Source organism: Styela clava, chromosome 11 (assembly GCF_964204865.1).
Source record: "Styela clava chromosome 11, kaStyClav1.hap1.2, whole genome shotgun sequence".
Classification (NCBI taxonomy): domain Eukaryota; kingdom Metazoa; phylum Chordata; class Ascidiacea; order Stolidobranchia; family Styelidae; genus Styela; species Styela clava.
Genome location: NC_135260.1, coordinates 12,929,615 through 12,945,294, shown reverse-complemented (window position 1 = coordinate 12,945,294; position 15,680 = coordinate 12,929,615). Strand labels below are relative to the sequence as shown.

Here is a 15,680-nt window from a genome sequence, read left to right as displayed (position 1 = left end):
ATCGTGTATATTTGTCAAATGATATGTTTTTTGCATATCGGGCCACTGCTGTATACCTGACTTTAGTGAAACACCAGAAAGCTTGTATTTTATAACCAGGGACTATCCTGGATAAATTTTCTGAATATCAAGGAATTATGCTGGATGAAATTTCGAATAAGTTTCTGAATATCGAATATATACGGCTATGCTAAATAAACTACTGTAGGTCGTGTTCACCAATTAGAATGTAATCGTAAAAATTTTCTTTTTGTTAAAAAGAATAAATTAAGATAGGTGCTATGTTATTTAGTTTACTACAGTACATTTCTACAGTAATTAGAAGATAATAAATGAGTCCGAACATCAGATGGTAGCTACATATAATAGCGTATTTTTAATTCAAAATGTTTTCAATTATTTCTCAAAATAAGAGTTATATAGATTGAAATATATAGTGTTACAGTCATATCATCTTATAGTTTATAAACGAGTGATTTATATTTGAAGAGCATATCAAATGGGGAAAAAGGTAAATTATAAATAATATTATATAAATAAATCCTTGCATTACAATGTATTCAGACTTACCTTAATAGGTAATTGATGTTGACAGGAAATCGTTAACAATATATTTATATATATATATAACGAGAATGGCGAATTGGCTTGGCGGCGTAGCGCATTGTGCTGAGTGTGAGGAATACTCGTACCTCTGATTACCCTGCGTGGGTTCGCAGGTTTGGATCCTGTGATTATTATGGGGATAATTATTTGCAAGAGGATTGCTGGACTCGTCGTCGTCGTAGGGTGGTTCACGTATCCGCTGATCAATTATGGCTTTCTCCACCATCAAGCCCATGCATTTGAAACAAATAAGTAGCTCGAAAATTCCATACATGACATGGACTGGTAACTGGATGAAATGCCAGAGTTCGCCAAATGATCAAGCCATCTTATTGGCTTCCTTCCCCCCAAGATCAATATGTGAATTGTATTCTATTTTAGGGTTCATGATAACATACAGGATATGTAGTTATATAAAACCTGATCTACCACAAGATAATATATGCTTTGATATTTTGGATGATTGGCCGTCATTGTCATTATTAAGTATGTTAGCAGGGTTGAATTTTTAGTGCAATCAGAGTTATGCGCATAAGAGTAATTTTTTTTTTAGTTTTAAACTCGGCATATACGGTATGTCAAATTCTCTACCTCATACTTATTTTCCGGATCATATTCACCTAATTGAACTGTTTCAAATTTCAAGTGAATAGCTAATTGCCGGTTTATAGTCCACCATCATGAGTTTATATACGGTAGTCTCTGTAGCTCTTACGATTTCAGTGGTCAACATAATTTTCCCCCAATGAGTCTCCCTTTTTTTTGAGAAGACCTTGCTTTGAGCAAGTTTCCTCGTCCGGTGAAGTGAGTTATTTCCGATGTGAAATCATGGCGTAATAAAAGCGATACAATTTGAAATATGACATTCATCATGGTCATGTTGCGCATTTGGTTCTTATAAAGTAAAATGAAATTGTGTTTCGATACAAACCAAAAAATTTAGAATATTTAGCCATCAGGATATGTTCAGCATGAATGGGAATTCAATGTTTGGTTTACCAAATTAGTTAAGATTTTTAACATAGAAGATACATGATGAATATTTGATTTATTTAGCATCTGTGTGATAAATAATCTCAATATGTACATCATGTGAAACTGTATCAATAAGCATTCTTTCAGTACAAAATAAAGCAATAGGAAATAGCCCATAATAATCTTTGCACCCCTTTTCATTTAAAGCCGTGTTCATGTCGATTGCAATACAACTACTGGTAGTTTATTATATTGTGAAAAATAATAGGTTTTTTAAGCTTTACATAATGTACAATCCAACACAATTATCGATTTAGACATAATGAGTAAATTTGAAATATAGTAGCCAGGATTAGTAGCCTAATCTTAGTTTTTTTAATTGACTCTATTTAATGAAATCGGGCAAGAATTTTTTCAAATTTTATAATTTTTGTTATGTTTGAATTCTCGGTTCCAGTTACAAATTTGTACTCATTAATAACTTCCTGGCGTTATCATTAGCGTAATATGAGTTGATATTAAATAAGCAATATCCAATATACTTGGAATAATCAATCATTTAAACCATTTAACAGCGACCATGCAGTGGGTTAGTACTCTTATCGAGTCAAAATACTCTGGGATGGACTGTTTACTAAGAACCGCTTCTCAACAATCAATGACTAAATGAAAAAATTTTGACCAATATACGATTTTTCAGTAAAAAAATGTAACGTCTACCTTATTGTCTATGTTTCAGCCGTGTCGTAATTGTGCACGTTTTATTTCGCCGCGCTTCACCTTCTACTAGCTATAAATAGATTTTTAAATTGATCTAACTTGGCTGGTTCCATTTTTCTTGTTTCTCGTCTTCACTATTTTTACTTATCGGTATATTACATTGTCGCTTTACTATCACGTTTCTTATGTATAAGATCATTCTATCTTTCAGGGCAATAAAAGTGGAGACGGATTGTTTTTTCGAGTACCAAAACGTTCATCAAGCAGACAACTCAGATTAAACATGAAGAATGTAATGAGCAAGTCTTCAGAGGTGAGTTAATCTACTATGAATGGTTTGGATTTGTATCCATGGACCTAATAATCCTATTATTCTAAATTATAATTTATTATTTTATAAATTATTTTAATATTATGAGTATTCTTAATATAATTAGCCTAATATAAAGTATATATTCTTAATATAATAGGTGTGACACACAAAAACGGAACATAGCAAGTCATTTAGAACATATTGCCGGATGAAAACAGGAGGGGCCATTTTTTAAATTTCATCTTTTCCAATATTTTGGGGATATTTTGAACCATGCTCTACAATATTGGTGGTCTTGAAATCCTGAATTTCTTAATACTAAAAATATTAGCTGGACTCAGGACTATAATATTTCGTAGAAGTTAAGAAAACTATAAGTTCCATTATGATGGACAGGGACATCAGAAATAAAATGTCTGAAACTTACATCCCTAAGAATTTGTTCAGTGCAACTTAGGCCTAAGTCACCTTGTTTTACATTTCAGAAGTTGTTGAAAACAGAATGGGCCAAAGACCTTTATGGGGTAAAAAAACAGAAAGGAAGTTCCAAAAAATATTGATTACAAAGATATTCTCACCCACATTGAAATAACCAGAGCTCATGTCTTTACTAAGTGTTAATAATATCTAGAAATTCAGAAATAATGAAATTCAAAATTGTTTTTTGCATTTTTCTCAAAACTTAAAATTGTGACTTAGGTCTGTTCTGTTCTCATCCGGCGATATTATAGAAAGATTATAACCTTCAAACAAGGCGTCTCAGATTACATTTGATCATACACAAACAGAAGTTCAAGTGTATTTTTCATTGCGTAGAATTCATTATTTATAGCTCGTTTTCTTGTTTACCCTGTATATCATGTAATTATGTTTCATGTATCATTAGATAAATTATTTTTAAAAATCAGCATTTTCAAATTTGACTACAGTAAATATTCTCAATGATAATATTTTTATATTTAATCCCAAAATAGGTAGGGTTTTTATATTTATCATTTTGTGTTTGTTACAAATATTATTTGCATATTAAATGTATGTAAATTTGTAAAGGAAATAATTAGACTTTTTTTTTTCTAACAGAGCATTCCGCTTTCTGAAACTGGTGAGTGTTTTCTGCTGTTTTTTTGGATTATTTGTCTGAACAATTTATTGTTAGTTTTCAATTGCCAATCGGCAATCTGTTTGTACTGCAATTCGAGAAAATGTTGAAATTTTGAAGAAATTTTATTAGAAATAAATACAAAAAATGAATGCTTTATAACGCTGGTTTTTCCAATCAAAGTATTTCAATAAATATTTAAAGCGGTTTAAAAATTGAAAATATTTATTGGATTGAAGCCCTCAAACTGTTGCTTGCTCTTAAAAGAATAATTAGTATAGTTCTTTTTTTTCTTTATTTTTAAATTCACATTGAATTTCAAGGTAATCTGAGTGGAGCTTCTAGCATTGAGAGTCTCAACAGTAACGCTAGCTTGCCTAGTTGCTTCAATGGACTTGGGTCAGTGTTGCATAATACGGAAGGTGGAGGAAGAGTAGCTAACTGGGCAATTTCGTTTGATCGTATGTTAGATGACAAAATGGGATTGAAATATTTTACGGTGAGTTTTGTTATAGGTATAACACTAACTTATTATATCTTATTAATCAATCGTTTTTTTTTCAAATTTTATTTTATAGCAAAACAAGGATATATGCACAAAATTTTTCATGTAATCTGTAAATTTCGTGATATTTAATATTTTAGAAATATTTTTCTGATCAGAATGAACGTGTGAGAAAAAATTATGTCATGAGGACTTTCTATAATAGTATTCTTCCAAATTTTTTTATAACAGATGGCTGCTTTTTAAACTGGATGTGAAATCCTTGGTATTTGTTTCTCATTTGATTAGTGTTTTTGCCCAACTTTACGGTTCTTTGGAATAAAACAGGAAATTGTAAATTTTGCTTATATTTTACAGGAATTTCTGAGGAAAGAATTCTCTCAAGAGAACATTTTATTTTGGTTAGAGTGCGAAAAGTTGCAGAAATTAGCACCAGACGACGAACACACTTTAAAAGAAGCTTCAGGGAACATTTATCATAGGTATTGATTAGTTTCGACAGTTATGGTTCTCGTACTCAAGTTATATGTCTTTAGGAAGTCACGTTTGGTTAAGATTTGACTCACTGCCCGAAATTATTATGGGGTCAGTTGCATTTGCATAACACTTTGAAACCAATTAGAGTATTTAATAATTAATAAAAGTTACGAAAATATGGTAGTTTCCATATTGAATTATTGAAAAAAATATGATATCATCACTGTTATTATGCAGTAAATTGATTGAGATTTCTTCATACATTACAAGCAGAATTATGTGCATGGAAAAAGACATTTTCGACTGAGTTTCACATAAATCATAATTTCCGTGCAAATAAAGTAAACTTTACTGGAAGTTCAGCGATTCATAATAGTTGTATTAAACTCTCATCATGTATACTACCTTGATATTTTTATCTCAAATTTTCAAGGTCAAAACAAATCAATATATCTATCTTATCAATTCTTGGCTTATATAACACAGGAGTTATCTCTATTACATTTACCTTACATGGGAAAATATGTGGATTGTTATCCATTACAAAATATTCTCATGACTCCCTTGTCTGTCTTTTATATTTATTTTTTATTCTGTGGGCAGTTTGAATATAAATGGGGATTTTTTGAATTCTTTTTAAATGAATATAGTTTTTAGTTTTCCTTGTAATGCATGATTGAAACCATCATTCATGTATGACCATGGTTTAAATTCCCTAAAATTGTCTCATGAACTTTTCGTTTTATCAAATTTGCGTATTTAATATATTTGGTATATTTCATTCTGTTTTGATGTTTTTTTTGATGGAATATGCCTCAGTCTACTTAGTTATGAAAAAGCCATTTATGATAGAATGCATCTTAAGCAAAATTAGAATTACTCCATAAAACTGTATTAATCAGAATTAAGCAGTTGGATGTATATCTTGTCAGATTGTTATGAATCTCAAACGTTTTAGGTTTTTGTCTCCGCAAGCCACCTCTCCAGTGAATATCGATAGCAAGGGACAAAGACTTTCAGAAGAAGCTATCTCAAAACCTCCTCATCCTAATATGTTTGACCAACAGCAAAATCAGGTTAGAATTGGGACGGTTATTTATTCTCAACGTTTATTTTTCAAATATTTTTTGACGAGTTTTTTTGGTTCTGCAGCATGGCCACATAAATTATTAAGGGTTTCACGACAAAAGGCTGATTGTTGAAATTTTAAGAAAATTGAATTTGAAAATATTACAAAGAAATAGGTGCTCTTTATGCTGGTATCCATTTATAGTTTGAAGCCATAGTCACCAAAGTATTTCAATAATATTTGAAAATCAAAAATATACGTTTTCCCTTATTTTCTCGAAAGAGCTTTTTCAGGTGTCACAATTTCACCCTCCTTATGACATATATTATGACAAAATCATGATTACTTCCAAACACCATTAAATTTACTGAATTTTTCAAAATTCTTTCTCCGATTAAAAATTACCTTTCAAATGGTAGATCTATGCTCCCAACCTGTATTATAGACTTTAAATCAAATTGGAACGTAATTTGGTATTACTTTGTGAAATTATTTATCCATAGATTTCATCACCTACAATGCCAAAGTCGAATTAAATATCTTGTTAAATCTATTTTTTCACTCTGTCACATGATAACAATTCTTTTCTCTCTTATTCAGATCTATAAATTGATGAAACTTGATAGTTACAGCAGGTTTTTGAAGTCATCTCTTTATAGACAATGTATCATGTGTGATATTGAAGGATTGCCTCTGCCTCTCGAACCAGAAGCTAAGGAGACTTCGGTAAGAGACTAAATTAGAAATTTGTATTTCATCAATGCGTAACATTAATGGCTGCTTTTGCTTTTATAAACCTTTACAGAGAAATTGATAAAAATTTACATTTATTTTTATTCAACATATTTTGTGTTCCGTAAAAAACAATCTAAAATCATTTATTTCCATTGTATTGTTTGTTTGTTATTGACATTATTTTCATAATGTTGATGGGTATCGAACTCTATTGTTAGCGAATTTGCATATTATATTACACAGTGACTGAACGGCTGTTTCAAAGGAAATGGCTACCAGGGTGTACAGAGGTCGGAATCGTGAAAAAATTGTGATATCATATTTATATATATTTATAAACGGATCTCTTAATTCTATGTTTGAATTAAAGTAGACCATGGAAATATGTGAAATATGTCTTTCATAACCTCGTCCTAAATTGAAATTATGATGAAAATTGTTTATCAGAACATCCTTCTCTCATACATTCTATGCTTTTATTCATCTCAGTAGCTCTTGAAATTTTAGTGGTCTCTCACAATTTCCTTCAAAAATAAAATCAACATCCCCAATTTCTCAATAAGTACCTGTGACCTTGCTTTAAACAAATTTCTGTAAATAATTAATTATTGTACCTGTCAGTCAAATAACTTTAGCCCAATATGAGTTAGATTCAACAGTTTTACAATCTTTATTATTTTACTTTTATAATAAATGTTTAATGACATCGAGTCAATTAACCTCAGCCTAATAGGAGTTAAATTCAACAGTTTCGTGGCCTTTTTTGTTTTATTTTTATATTAAATATTTAATGACATCATGTATACTTACTAAAAATTTTGCTTTGCTGTCAAAAAATTTGAACCTTCTATGTGGTGTTATTAGTACCTATTTGTAATAGATTATCTGAAACTATGGTACTCAGTAAAAATCGTGAAGGTTGAGTTTATCACATGAGAATGGATATGCGTCAGTTACTACGACGTATTTTCTATTGTTATCAGAACCCAGCGAGACTGAATTTTTTTTTATTAAAAATCTGATTAGCAGCTAATGGGTTGAGTCATTGTTCACTGTAGGGAATTTTATCTCGGATGTGATTAGTCATTCTAATTACTGTGATAAGATGCACTTTGAACCATTTTTTTTTTCAATGTTATTGGGGATATGGTAAATGATGATTGTGTTTGCGATATATAGAGTTGATATTAATCGCAATAGAATCAAGTTGTTCATATGTGCCAAGTCCTAGCCTTCATTATAATTGCTCAATAATGTCAATTCTTTTTATTTACAGAATGAAACACATATCGAAAGCAGACATAGTTTTTCATTGAAACGTAAGTATAAACAGAGATTCTTCTTATTTGTTTGTGAGTGGTGTTTGATTAATAACCCATAGACAGAGGTGGGAATCAAAATTTAGGAATAGGTTCCCTCACCAACAACAGGTTCTCTTATTTCAGAAAATTTAAAAAAAGTTTGTCGCAGCGTAGTTTAACATGGCACGATTTACTTAAATCTAATACATAACATTCAAAATGCCAAATATATAGCTAGTTGTCAGCTGTATGGTTTGCATAATTTATTACATAACTTTTGAGACATCAAATGTAGTCAGCTGCGGTGTTTATTCCAATATTTTGATATTCCGAATACATTCTGAGAAAATTGGCTTCCCTTTTCAATTTCACCAACACCGATAAAGTTTGTTTGTAATAATAAAGTATTTGAATTATTTTGTCCAAATTATTTGATTAAGTAAAATCTGTATAGGCCTAGTAATTGGAATTGCTGACTGAAATCTCCGATGTTTTTCAGATCGAAGATTTTTCCAAAGATCGAACAAGAGTCAGAAAAGCCAAGGCAGCAATGATTCTATTCACAGGGTAATTTTTTATTTTCTAAAAATTCATTTATGTGCTATTTTCCAAGTAATAAGCCCTTATACGCACTAAACCCATTATTCACTTTATATTATGACTGACGCTGTTTCAATGTACTTCCTCAATGAATTCATAGGAATTTATTACAATATCATTTCATCATTCAACCATCAGTCGCTTATGTAACCTACCTGCGTGAATTCAGTTCATAGAATTTACTGTTAAGCTTAATATTGAATAGTGCAAATGCAAAATTGAAAATTTTGCTCCAATTCCCCTGATGACTGGAATTCCTCGTTGCTGGATAAGCACTCAGTATTTTGTTATTCAAACAAGAGTTTCCTAATATCGTCGCAGCAATTTTGGGGGATTTGAGACTATCGCATTTTAGAAGTTCTAACAGCCAAACCTAAGGCGTCCTAACTTTCTAACCTTATTACATATTGTATTCAGGATTCGTCAGATTCAGAATCTGGATTCCTAGAACTGGCAAGCACGACTCGTGGTGAGGATCTCTCTACGATGCAACAAGTTGGCGTCGATGCGTCTTTGATTTGTCGATTGGTTTTATGGGACGGTTCATCCACTGTCTTATATGCCGAAGCCGGGAAAGCCACAATTCGGGAAGCTCTCACAGCTTTGTGCGAAAGACGAGGCGTCCCTCTTTCCGCCGTAGACATCTACTATCAGAATGAAGATAGAGCACTAGCTCTCGATCAAGATATCTCTGTGTTAGGTAAGAGAATTGAGATTGTAAAATGTATTGCTTTATTGATATTCTCCTGTAATAAATAAATCATTGTTTTGTACCTATTAATATAAAAATAGGTCTCCGATGTGATATCAATTGTACTATCTTAATGTTCGCAGGTTAATATTTTGAGTTTGAGTTATTTCACCTTAAGCCTGCCACCTCACCCATGGTGTAATAAATTAGTTAGGCAATGCCAAACCATAAAGATTCTGGTCTTTCTGTAGCACCATAAGTAGCAGTCACTGCTTATTGTTTGTAGCGAAAGGCATATAAACGAAATTAAAAAAAAAACCATCAAGCATACCGTAATTTATTTTGAAATAAAGCATTCCAACAAATTTTTGTCATATGTTTGAGGAGTGAATATGCAGCTGATGCGCTCTTTTTGCGAATTTCATTAGGAAATTATAGATTTTTCTAATTTGTTATTTTACCATAAACAAGCATACCAAGTGATTCAATGTGTTTGCTATTGTTTAGGTTCCTGAAAATCGTGTAGTTCATCAGGATTTGTAACAAAATATGGACTGTACCAATCAATATTTTATAATGTTAGGAAATATGATATCACCTACCCTGTTCACTAGGTACACTCCCATATGGTACTCATTTCCAAATTCAATCTCAAGTTCCCAAAACAGTGAGCTTGCTTTATTTCCAACATAATTTATTTATAACTATCGGCAGTATTGTTTATTTTTACTCTGACATTAAAAACCCAAAGTGGTTTTGGACTGTGCAATGACAGCGATTTTCTATTTCGATAGAAACACTTTGAAATACGAGGTTTGTTTTTGTAACCTCGTCACTTCGATAACTATGGGATACTGACATTTTGACCGAGGGGCCTCGCTGTTAGCAGTAATAACAATATCTGATTCCAAATTTTCAGTAGTTTCGTATTCAGCATTATTAATAAAGCATTCAATATTTTATTAACGAAGATATAAAGAAGAACTGTGACAGATTCACCATTAAGACAAATTTAGAAAAAAAAATTGCATTTTCATTTCAAGTTACCATATCAGGAAATATGATGTATGGTATTGTTCTTGTATCAAAACGTCGATTTTACAGTCAGCACATTTCTGGTCAAATAGGTGTAGAATAGAATCATAGAATAGATTTTCCTCTCAGCAGTCACATCATGATTTTAAATGAGGAAAATCAATTTGCAAATTTTCAGGGTTGGTTATATCCGTACATGAACTTTTCACATTCTCAATTAAACAATAATAGATTTATTGAGACAATAGGACAGATTCTTATCATATTCAAAATATGTTAGGGGAATTTGAATATGACTTCAATTTTTCAGTATATCTTACTATTTATTTTTTACAGCGGGTCAAGAAGTTCGTGTCGAGCGTAGAACATTGTTCAGATTGGATATGTTGCCGATAGGAAGATCTGTCGGCGTGAAAGCAAAACCTACAAAAGCGATAGAAGAAGTATTAAAACCTGTCGTATCAAAATATGGATTAGAATTTGATGATCTACAAACTACCCTTGTAAGTTTTATAATATTTTCTAACAAGAAATGAAAACCAAAACATCCAAATTTACATTATCTAGTCTTATATAGATTTATGTATAAAATAAACTGGGACTTGCAAATTTTGTTTTTCATTCCATGAGCTTTTTGAATAAATGCTGCATTTAAAATTTTTTAATAATAAAATCATATCGGTTTTCAGAGTGGCGAATCTTCTTTACTAGACATTTCCCAATCGGTGAATATTCTCGATGGATTAAGAGTTTGTATTGATCATATCAACAGTAAATCAGGTATAATATCGAACATGTTCTAGTTTAAATTCTTATCTGTTATGTTATTGTATTCTCAAACTTGGAAAATTGCCAATATGGAATCTCATAGAAAAACTGAAAATTTCTCACTGTAGTACAGAGGGAAGTTCTGAAATTTTTTATTGCCAAGTTAGACTGTATTAACTAGCTATTAAGCTACGAAAAATTGCCATGTATCAAATGTATGATACCAAAATTTTTTTTTTACATTACGCCTCTGTATGGGTACATACTATGCCTTTGAAACTTGTAGTTGGTTTTTGATTGGAGAAACATGATTGTCTTAATGACTATTTATGTTAAAATTATGATTTGCACCAAATTTCATTGGTTAGATGTAGTCAAATAGCAGTTTTACTGCATAATCCATTATTGTAGAGAATGAGTTTTGAAGATAATTATGAAATACCAAACAGTTGTCCATTTATGTGGAATCATCTCTTGCTGTTATCTGAATTTCTTGAATTTTTGCTTTTCCAATTGAAATCTCTTATGTTTTTTTTTTAAATTATTTTATATTTAAAATTTTGAATTGTCTGATTTTCAGGTTCAGCTATCGAAAGCAAAGACAAAACATCTAAAAAGATGCGAAATAATCAAAAGATGAAAAACAATATGCCTGCCATTAGTGATACAGAGGGTAAGAAGCACAAGCTTTTGACAATTGACGAAATATTATTCATGACTCAGAATAACATAAGCAAGGAAGTTATGAGTATGCGTGGATAAACTGGTTCTCGATGATTTTCTATAATTTTTTCATCAAATGATATTTTTTAAACTTTTATTTGTGGTAAACATTTCCAAATTCTGAGCTGAGTTTATATAAAAAGGCGTTGAGTATCATTAAATCCAATTTCTTTTTGAACTAAATTGCTTTAAAACTCTATAATGAGTCCCTGTTATAATTTTGGTACCATTGTCTGTGAAATGACCATAACGGCACAGATATGTTATTTCATATTTCTTATTGTTATTTCAGAATTGATCAACATCATGTCAGCATCACAGAACAGCAAGATGCACGATCAGCGCGGACTTCTGTCTGAAATGAATTTAGAGTTGCCAGATTTTCTGAAAACGCCTGTTCCTTCACCATCCAAGACGCCTATTCCAGTTTCTGTCAATTCAAACAATAACAACCATCAGAAAGAAGATTTGGATCTCGTACTTCACACAAACTCAAATGGTTACCCTCTCGATGTACCTAAGCCAAAAGGGGGCAAATTATCCCCCAATCCAGTCAGTACCGGTAATGCAAAAGCGAGAATACAAAAATTAAAATGTCTGGGAGATGGTAAGCAATCTATTATGGATACACCTGGGGATACAAGGCATATGAGACGCAAGACACCTAGTTTGGACACAGACGTTTCTAACGTAGAGGCTTATGAAACAGACTCTATATCCGCACTTGATGACGATCCGTATGTCATAACCAAATGGATGCAATCTGTATCTTATACACCTAAATATCCATATGCCCCCGATCTTGATACAACAGTAACAGACTCTACTACTTCTACTGATAACGGAGTTTTAGATTCTGTTTTTGAGTCCGAGTTACAATTGGAGCAAACGTCTTCATCGATGATTCATCAGTCCGTTATACACGATCATCGGTACACAAAAAGAAAAATTAAGGTTCGTGAGTGAACTCACATTGCGCTTTTGCACAATATAAATTGCACAAATGTAGAACACGTTGATTTGCAACCTCGAACTGCTGCACGTCACTACTTTGCACGAATTAAAAAGAATATTCTTCAAAAAATAGAAAACGGTGTTGTGAAGTTAGTCTTGCAACTCAGGATGGGTCTATGTAATGACACAAAAGTCTAACAGATATACTTCAAGCGCTTACGCTATTGCATGCTATACATTGACCTCTAGAAGTGAACGCTTTAGAAACCTGTAACAATAATGACATAGCCTTTTTGAAATTGTAAAACCATTATTCCCAAAATGTTTATACATAATCTATTTGCACCCAATCGTAATATACTATGTAACAACCTTTTCAGTTTGTCTCTTTTATAACGGTAATCGAAATATCTAATTATACTGATGTTTTAAAAGTAGACACCAACGATGACTTAAATTTGTAGAATACAGCATGATTTAGTATCTAATCTTAGCATTCTGCATGTGATGGTTGTGTTGAAGTTCTGTAGTTGCTTTACACATGCATGAAATAGAATTATAGACTATTCTGGTAGTTTTTGGTCATCAAATTCACTGATTCACACATATAAAAAAATGGTAGAGCAATGTATCATATTCTTAGTGTCAAATAAATAAATTGCAATAGGATTCCTGGAATATTTAATATAATGAACTTCATTTACATATAATTTTCTATTATGAATTGGCTGGAATGAATTATTGTGGGCGAAGCTACCTAATACCAGTCATTTTTATACACAATGCAACTTTCGATATAGATTGAATAGAATTATTTTGGTTTCACATACATTAGTTTCTTGTGGATTCATGAACATTTTATTTCAGGGTATTGTTGTTTGAATTGCAAATCTGTGGGATTTCATCTCGAAAGATAAAGACAGACTCTGCTCTAATGCTTTCATAATGGTGGTAGATTCGTATTCTATCTTGCTTCCATTTTCGCTACGACTCTATCTGTTAACATGGGATGTCAGATGAAATGGTCAAAACAAACATGTTTTAATGCCCTTATAATGGTTGTAGATTTGTATACTTTCTTGTGCTTTCGTCTGCTCTCTCTCTCTGACCCTTTCTGTTATCTTATGTTCACATGTTTTGGAATTTTATTTTCAAAATTTGTTCAATTTCTAAAACTTTGTTTACTGTCCAGTAGTGCTTTTCCCATTAAATTTTTATTTTTCTTAAATTCACCAAACTTTACAATTCAAAAAAATGACATTCACCTAATTTTGATGCGAAATGGATTAGTTCAAATTATTAAAAGTAAAAGAAATTTCATGTGAAATCATGAAAAACTACACTATTTTTATGTGGATATCCGGTATAAATATATATACAGATATATATTTATTTTTCAAAGTTGAATGTAGTTTCCTCCTTGGAGGTAACCAAGTTAAATTTTTTACAATCATTGTTAGTTTCCTCATTGCAACGTTTTTGCATATGATGAGAGAGAAGGGTGTATGACTAACTATACCTTAAATCCTGGTGATATCATCCCCTTTTTTTTCTATTGCTACTACTATATTTCCTGCTATTGCAATTCTTTATATTTTTATATTGCATTTTTTTTCTTGGATAATAATTTTTTTTAATAATATTAACAATGTGCATTGATCAAGTTTGTTGCTACTTTTCTTATTAATAAATGCAGTCATAGTCCTTGTTTTCTTTCGAACAAATTTTAACTATTAATCATGTTCAAAAAGTTGGCTTATGTCTATCGTAAATTTTTCTTATAAATACATGACAATAAATATATAGACTTTGTGGAAAAAAGGTTTTTGGCAATAAATAATGTTTTAAATAAAATTATTGGTTCTAAGCATTTTTTTTTTTTTTTTATGAAAAACAAATTCGTAAAGTTTTTACTTAACTTTGTTAGGATTTAAAGATTCTCGTTTGTACTTTAGTAATAACTGAAGTTTTGGTTGATAGGCATTTATTTTTGGTTGACCAATTAGTATGTGCTGTACTTGATATGACCCAAGTTTTCTCTGAATGTATATCTCTACAATACACAATGTCTTACACACCATACACAAATAAAGCAAGATACAGACATTAGTTCGATAAAGAAACAATCACGATATTCATTATATCATTATTCTGTTTTATATATGCTTTCAGTACTTTTTATAAACTATCCTTGGCCATATATATTTCTTGCATAGATTTTATTGAGAAGCTATTATGTGTGTATATATATATAAATGTTAATGTTCCTCGCTTTGACTTCAATGTGTATAGGCTTATGTCTGTCAAAGCATGTGTTGTCCCATTTTATAAATATGAAGAGTAATGCACCGATCGGGCACCCCTGTGGTGGTCTATCCAACGAAAACCGCTTTGGGTTTTTCAATGTACTTTGCTGTTATCTGCTGGTCATACTTTTTACGTCAAGTTGAAACTTGTCAATTTTTTTTTTCCTTGAGCGATAATGAAGCTTTCGGTTTGGGTAAAACCCAATTAAAGATTACGTTTTCTACTTTGAATTTACTACATTGTGGATTGCACTTTTTGTGGAAGATTTCTTAGCTGCTTTGATGCTCTGTCCTATTGTTTTGTTTTTTTATTTTTACTTTCTATTAAAAGTAATCAACTTCAAATGATTTTTGTTTTGTAAATTTTGACTTTGGAAAAGCTGGTTGGTTATCCGTTCGTAAGATCTCCAAATAACACATCCGAAGATTGTGAAAAGCAGTTCTGACTACTAATTAGTTGAACTGTCAATCAGGATGCGTGTTCGCAGAGGCTCAGGTTAGCATGGAATTTTCATTGTTCGTAAGATCAGCCTTCAAATAAATAACACATCCGTGGATTGTGAAAAGCAGTTTTGACAACTATTTAGTTGAACTGTCGAATCAGGATGAGGTATATTCGCAGAGGCTTAGGATAGCACGGGATTTTATGTTAATCCCGGGGCAGAGGGGATGAGGAGACTGTACAATCATATGGTGTATCACGCCCCCTCATTTGGTTACCAGTCCATGTCGGGCATGGGTTTAGTCAGATATTTGTTTCAGATGGACTTGGTGGTAGATGTCCTGTGCTACTGTGAACCGCG

General features: G+C 31.6%; 1 protein-coding gene across 1 annotated transcript in view; it reads left to right on the top strand.

Annotated features, from left to right (window-relative positions):
- The window catches only part of LOC120348121 (regulator of G-protein signaling 12-like), a 44,410-nt gene extending 29,188 nt beyond the window's left edge, over positions 1 to 15,222 (top strand). Inside the window, exons 10-23 of the mRNA XM_039418243.2 lie at positions 2,513 to 2,614; positions 3,695 to 3,716; positions 4,037 to 4,212; positions 4,576 to 4,700; positions 5,654 to 5,771; positions 6,365 to 6,490; positions 7,776 to 7,818; positions 8,300 to 8,367; positions 8,818 to 9,100; positions 10,463 to 10,629; positions 10,816 to 10,906; positions 11,475 to 11,567; positions 11,910 to 12,571; positions 13,439 to 15,222. Coding sequence (XP_039274177.2) covers positions 2,513 to 2,614; positions 3,695 to 3,716; positions 4,037 to 4,212; positions 4,576 to 4,700; positions 5,654 to 5,771; positions 6,365 to 6,490; positions 7,776 to 7,818; positions 8,300 to 8,367; positions 8,818 to 9,100; positions 10,463 to 10,629; positions 10,816 to 10,906; positions 11,475 to 11,567; positions 11,910 to 12,571; positions 13,439 to 13,453 — 2,091 coding nt within the window. The 3' untranslated portion in view covers positions 13,454 to 15,222. The remainder of the gene's footprint in view (positions 1 to 2,512; positions 2,615 to 3,694; positions 3,717 to 4,036; positions 4,213 to 4,575; positions 4,701 to 5,653; positions 5,772 to 6,364; positions 6,491 to 7,775; positions 7,819 to 8,299; positions 8,368 to 8,817; positions 9,101 to 10,462; positions 10,630 to 10,815; positions 10,907 to 11,474; positions 11,568 to 11,909; positions 12,572 to 13,438) is intronic.
- The last annotated feature ends 458 nt before the right edge of the window (positions 15,223 to 15,680 follow it).